This window comes from Stegastes partitus, unplaced genomic scaffold, assembly GCF_000690725.1.
Source record: "Stegastes partitus isolate 25-593 unplaced genomic scaffold, Stegastes_partitus-1.0.2 Scaffold357, whole genome shotgun sequence".
Lineage (NCBI taxonomy): Eukaryota > Metazoa > Chordata > Actinopteri > Pomacentridae > Stegastes > Stegastes partitus.
The window spans coordinates 55,350-61,956 of record NW_007578088.1 but is presented as its reverse complement, the minus strand read 5'-3'; the positions used below and the strand labels follow the sequence as shown (position 1 = coordinate 61,956).

Genomic DNA, 6,607 nt, shown 5'->3' with positions numbered 1-6,607 from the left:
GTGTGTGTCCATGTGTGGGTGTGTGCAGCCATGAATCGGGAGACGGAGAAACTCATAAGACCTGAAGTGTTAATTAAAGCGTGACCCTGGGACAGGAGAGAGCATGAGCGGCGTAGAGACGGGGCAGAGTGAGGGAAGCGAGCGAGAGCGAATTGGAGGCGTACGGTGGAGTAGGAGGACTGATCTGACATTGTGATTGGCTGAAAGGCAGTGACAGATTGTGGAAGACGAGGGAATATTGCGTGTGGCCCATTTCCTGAACAATATGACTGATCTGAATGGCTGGAACTTTTTGAATCTTTAATGTTTAAGGATAAGTGCCGTCCTATTTTATCCTCTTATTATTATCAAGAACCCCCCCGGAAGAGATCAAAATCAACAATGAAGATGAATGAATGACTATAATAACATATGAATGTGTAGCTAAAGCCTGATATATTTTTCTCCGTTCCAGAGAACTCTTTTATCGTCCAAAAACGATTAAATATACATCAGAGCTGTACGGTTTCACTGGGCAATGTTCCATCATTTCAGGCAGTGTGACCAGTGTGTGGTTTAGCCAGAAACACCTCAGAGACTTTTTTTTTTTTTTTGTCTCCAGGGAGCAGCTCGGGGTCAGGCAGATGTCAGTGAACATGCTCAGAGGCACGGTTACTTGTTTACACTGCTTTGTTGGCTTAATGAGAATGAGACCACAGTGGCTGCGTTCACTGTAATGAAGAAGTGTCACCCACGGCCATGATGTGTTCATGTCTTTTTGCTATCGTAGTATTTATTAATGGCAGAGAAGTATAAGTTATATTAGACTTTGGTTATAGAGACAGTAGGCCACTGGTTAATGAGATTTGCGGATAATATTTACGCTGGTGTTTTGTTGACATTTTACTTCCTGTTTGTTTGGGGTCCCACAAACCTCAATTGGGAAATCTTTCTTTTTCTTCCTTTAAGTACTTTGTTGTGGTATTTTTTGACCTTGTTAAAACTCAAGAGGAATTTTCCCTATCTGATTTTGATAAAGGAAAAATATTGTTACTACACATATGTATTTATGTTACATGAAACATGGATTCATAGCAATACCTGTGTATCTTCCCTTTGATTGTTATTCTGTTATATTATGAAATAACAGAAATCCAAATAGATTTTTTGGTCAATTCAGGATGGGAATTAACAAGAATAGTGTGTCCCTTACTGTAGCTGATTTCTGAAACAAGCTGTCATCTACAAAACATGTTTTAAAGTAATTCTTCTCAAATTTGGAGGCACAAAGTAGAAATATGTTTGCCGAGCTTTTAAAGAGGACATGTGCAGTCATGTGAGGTTGTAAGTTCATCCCTTGGAAATTACTGCCTTTTTCTTTGGCATATTTGGACTTTTAATGTCATTTATTCAACCAAAAATATCAATAGATTGTAATGTTTTGTGGAAAAATGATGTTCACCCTTGGCTTCACAAGCTAACATTGCCAATTTAGCAACTTCTTGTAGTTGTTTTGCTTTCTGACATTTTGGACCACTCTTGTGAAAAAAAATTCCTTCAGTTGGAAATTGGTTTTCTTGTATTTACCTGCCTGTTTCAAATCCCCTCAACATTTCATTTGGATTCAGATCTGGACTTTGACTAGACCCTCAATTTATAGTTGAATCAGTGACTGCAAGCTGCTGTCCAGTCCCTGAGCCAGAACATTTCCACCATCATATTTCACAGTTGGTTTGAGGTTCTTTTCAACAAACACGTCTACATGTTAGTGGCCAAACAACTGTATTTTTAATTTCCCTGTATAGAGCACATTATTTTTAAAACGCCTGTATGTTCAAGTGATAGTTTGGCTCTTTGTGGGCAGCAAAAGCTTTTTTCCCGGCACCCCGACCATCCAGATCAAATCTCTGCAATCTTTTTCTGATTGTTGAAGCGACACTTTGACGGCAACATTTGCAACAGTTACCTGCAGATTCTGTGATGAAAGTCCCCGGAGGCTTATCTTTGCATCTAATGGTTCGCTTTTGGGCAGCTCAAGTGGTCAGTCCTGGACAAACAGGCGGTCATTTGTGGATTATTTTCTGCACAGTGGAATGATTCATTTCAAATAACTTGAAGGTATTTTCGAATCCCTTGTCAGACTCGGAGGCATTCAAAACATTTTTCCTGAACACCTTCAAGAGCTCTTTAGATCTCGGCATGATGACACACACACATAGACTTCAATCGTAAGGAAAGCATCAGTCCGTAGATGTCAGAGGTTTAATAAGACAGCCTCAACCTGTCTAAGGAGGTTCTAATTATTGGCGGTAATAGAAAAAAAAAGAGAGAGAGAAAAAAATGTTTTTTTCATTCTTCTTATAAAAAATGTTGCAAATTTGGTGAAAAATCTAGTGCATTTCAGCCCACAGACAGAAACCTTGACTAGCATTTTAGAAATTCCTAACATGTTGACTGTGCGGCGCTCCACACTGACTGTTTGTCTGTGTTTATCTGTACATTTTTCTCTGTGCCTGTCCATCTCTGTACATCAATCTCTCCCTCTTTTCTCTCCACAAACACCGCACCTCTTCAGCCGCAGGAGCTGACAGATATTTTGGAGATCAGTAACATGGTGTTCACTAGTCTCTTCAGTCTCGAGATGCTGCTGAAGCTCCTGGCTCTCGGGCTCTTTGGCTACATCAAGAACCCTTACAACGGCTTCGACAGCATCATTGTCATCATCAGGTGGGGGCTCCGTCTGGGGGGAAACCTTTGTCCGTACATTTACCTCAAAATGGGAATTCTGTCCTTAAGTATTGTTCTTGTCATTGGAAAGTCCTCGCGGTCCTTGCGACAAGGCTCTCCAGCTACATCTCCCAAACTGTCACCCTGATGTTGGTTCTGGCAGCAGAGCCAAGAGGCTGCACTCACAGTCCAGAGGGCCTGTATTCACTCTATTATGTAGTACTACAAGCTAAATTATGTATCTGTGTTTGAAGGCCTTGCTTGTTTACTGTGCCAGTTCACACTGCTCTTGCATTCTTCATCGGCTGGTAAACAGCACTGCCTCACTTGGTTTTTTCACTTGCCACATTTCACATGAAAAGGAATTTAACACTTCCCCTACCTAGAGGATTTTTTTTTTGTGGGTGGCACTAATGCTGATTTCAAAGTAGATACAGGCAAAGTTAAGTAGATATTGATTCCTTGGCTGCTTTAATGCGAATTCAATGCTGTGCTTACGATCTGCTTGTCGTGTGTGTGTGTGTTTCAGTGTGTGGGAGATTGTGGGTGAGGCTGAGGGAGGCTTGTCAGTGCTGCGTACATTTCGTCTCCTGAGAGTTTTGAAGCTGGTCCGGTTCCTTCCCGCCCTGAGGAGGCAGCTGGTGGTGCTGATGAAAACCATGGACAATGTGGCCACCTTCTGCATGCTGTTGATGCTCTTTATATTCATATTCAGGTATATTCTTTCTTTCTTTGTAAGAGGGATTCTGCAGGCGGAGGCTCACAAGCCAAAGTGTTCTCTCAGCTTTCTGTCAGCTTCAATTATTCTGATATTTCCTTATAGAAATCCTAACGACCACCACTGACCCTTTTAGCTCCTCTGTTATTAGACATATTACCACATGTGTTATCACCATTCACACAAACACAATTATTCATACGAGCGGCATGACTGCATCTTGTTGCACAGTAGCCATATTAAATTACCGTGTAATGAAAGTATTTTCTCTTTGTCCTGTTTGTGTGCGCGTGTGTGTGTGTGTGTTGCAGTATCTTGGGGATGCATCTGTTCGGCTGTAAATTTGGTTTGCGACAAGACAGTGGAGACACTTTACCTGACAGAAAAAACTTTGACTCCCTGCTCTGGGCGACTGTCACTGTCTTTCAGGTTTGACAAAAACACTCTCTCACACACACAGAAAGAAACACACCAAATACATCAACAATCTGTGATTTAGAGGAACCTCCTCACTGATAAATTACCATGAAATTTACTTTTAAAATTAACAGGGATGAGATTCAGACAGCAGCTGCTGCTGCTGTCACCATCGGTAGCCCTGACGATCGTCTCCATTATTTCATTTGCTCCAATTTGGAAGTGCTCATGCTCGATTTTTCAACAAAATATAAAAACTCTCCCAGTGGGCAGATAAGATACGCTTCAGAAGCAGAGGGGGAGGAAGAGTAATGAAACACGCACTCTACAGGAGCTCATTTAACACTGATGAGCATCGTTCAACTGACAATGAGATAATAAAGGAGGAATACACTTGCGTTGTTTTTATTAAGCTTGGAACACTTACTAGCATCACAGGTTGCATTTCAGGTTGGTGTTGGTGGTTTGACTGTGTGTTTTTTCTTCTCCCCACATCTCACGCCTCCCTCCACATCTCCTCTAATGTGCAGATCCTCACCCAGGAGGACTGGAATGCAGTGCTCTATAACGGGATGGCCTCCACCACGCCGTTGGCTGCCCTCTATTTTGTCGCCCTCATGACCTTTGGCAACTACGTCCTCTTCAACTTGCTTGTAGCCATTTTGGTGGAGGGCTTTCAAGCTGAAGTAAGGGCAAAGATGCGGTTTTATTTGAGCTACTTAGAGAACAAGGCAGAGAGAACGAGACTAATTGAGCTCTGTTGTGCTGATGATACCAAAGCTGCCTACAAGAGAATAATCTCCACCATCCTGCTTGTGTAGTTTCTCCTCTCTCTCGCTCTCTCTCTCCATCCGTCACTCTTTTTTTTCTCACTTTCCCTATCCCCTTTTCACTCTTCCTCTATCTTTCTTTCTCGCTGACACACACGCACACACACAATACTCTCCGGGGTAGGGATGTGTTTGATATCGCCTGCCATTCACAGCTGGTGAGCTTTTGTTGTTTAGTTTTCATCTTTTATCTCCAGCATCAGAGAGCACTTGCTCTGTCTCTATAACACACACACACACACACACACACACACATACAGACACCCTTTGCCAAAGCCGTCTGCCTCCATCTTTCTGGCGTGAATTTTAATTAAATTCAGTAAAGCTTTATTGGCGTGACTACAGGAGATCGCTGCCAAAGCCATGCACATAACTCAACTAGAGAACACTGGAGATTCCCTCCGCCCGTCTGCCTTCCGCTCTTTGTCCCTCAGTCTTTCCCTCTTGACTCTTTCACTTTTTACAACAGTCAACAGACAGCAAGAGAAGGAAGATGACGACGGTGATGATGATGATGATGGTGATGATGATAAAGATTATGATGATAGTGGTAATCAGGGTGCTCTGTGTGTGTTTTCAGGGTGATGCCAACAGATCTGAGGCTGATGATGAGAGACAATCCATCTGTTACGAGGATGAGGAGAAGCTCAGGGAGCTGTACGCTGCAGGTACAAAACACTCACTGTATATAAAAATAGACGAACCTTCTGTGACGTCAGCCACAGGTTTCCTAAAGAGCGGTTTTGTAGCTCAGTGTGGTGGCTCCCGTCGCTGCTGTCTCCTGACTAATCCGAACACGAGCAAAGAGGCGGAGCTGAAGGGCCATGAACTGTCCTTTCAGGGTCAAACCTGTCACTCAAAGCGGCCGCACACTGATTATGCATACTTTAAGCATTTTTAGAATTCAAATAAATGAGTTATATAACAAGATTCCCACAGCTTACAGTTATCATGAACAGGGAAGTTAATGATAGAGTTTTTTGTATCAGGCTGTAAAAATGTTCATTTTCGCTGTAAAGCTGAGCATCTAACATGGCGGTCTATCGTCTACGCTCACATTTGAAGCCAACCTCAAGTGACTCTTTGAAGAACTACAATTTTTGGCTTTATTTTCCACTACTGGAGACTGCCGCTGGGTACAAACTCATAGATCAGCTTGACATGAAAATACAAACGAACCTGCAATCACTTTAAAGGAGAGTTTTTATTACAACTTGAACATATGTCATTTTGTTCACCTTGAAATGCGGTGACATTGCTACAACAGAATCAGACACAAACACAAGCACATGATCATACTAGTTATAAACAATCCTTAGAGTTATTTTAAAGGAACAGTACAAGTATGACCTGAACTGGCTGTCATAAACATCAGCTTGTAGATCATTTTGCTTACTTTAAATTTGATCTATTGTACTTGACGTAGAGTCCATAAAGCAGGCATTCCCAAACTTTTTGGCCCCTGACCCGTGAAATACCAGTGCCAGGGACTCACAACCTTCACTGTCTGCAGAGGTGATACAAATATTTTACAGTAATTTAATAAAGGCTAGGAGCAGAATACATCAAAGTAATCTCCATGTATAAAATGTAGTACTTAATTCACATCAGTGTGTAGAAGCAGCTGACTCAAATGTGTGCGCGAGTGTCTGTGTTTGTGTATCGAGCAGCATTTAACTACTTGTTTTACTTTATTAATTACACTATTAATCTTTTTTTTTCTAATCATTTTCAAATTTTATTTGATTTTAATGATTTTGCTTTTATAACGAAGAAACCTTTCTTATTTAGAGGTCATTTGGTTAAAATTCTCTTCACCCTCAAACAATTTATTAATTCTTTAAAAGTGTTTGTAATTTTTGGATACTTTCTCATGCTTTAGTCATTTATATAATTCATTCCTCATTTAAAGACTCTTTTCAGTGAAAATCAAGTT

The 6,607-nt window shown here is 41.3% G+C and overlaps 1 protein-coding gene across 1 annotated transcript in view; it reads left to right on the top strand.

Annotated features, from left to right (window-relative positions):
- LOC103359182 (voltage-dependent T-type calcium channel subunit alpha-1H) overlaps positions 1-6,607 on the top strand; it is a 49,598-nt gene that overhangs the window by 19,832 nt on the left and 23,159 nt on the right. The window contains exons 10-15 of the mRNA XM_008284412.1: positions 96-160; positions 2,555-2,706; positions 3,236-3,421; positions 3,736-3,853; positions 4,372-4,527; positions 5,252-5,339. Of these exons, the coding sequence (XP_008282634.1) occupies positions 96-160; positions 2,555-2,706; positions 3,236-3,421; positions 3,736-3,853; positions 4,372-4,527; positions 5,252-5,339 (765 nt within the window). The remainder of the gene's footprint in view (positions 1-95; positions 161-2,554; positions 2,707-3,235; positions 3,422-3,735; positions 3,854-4,371; positions 4,528-5,251; positions 5,340-6,607) is intronic.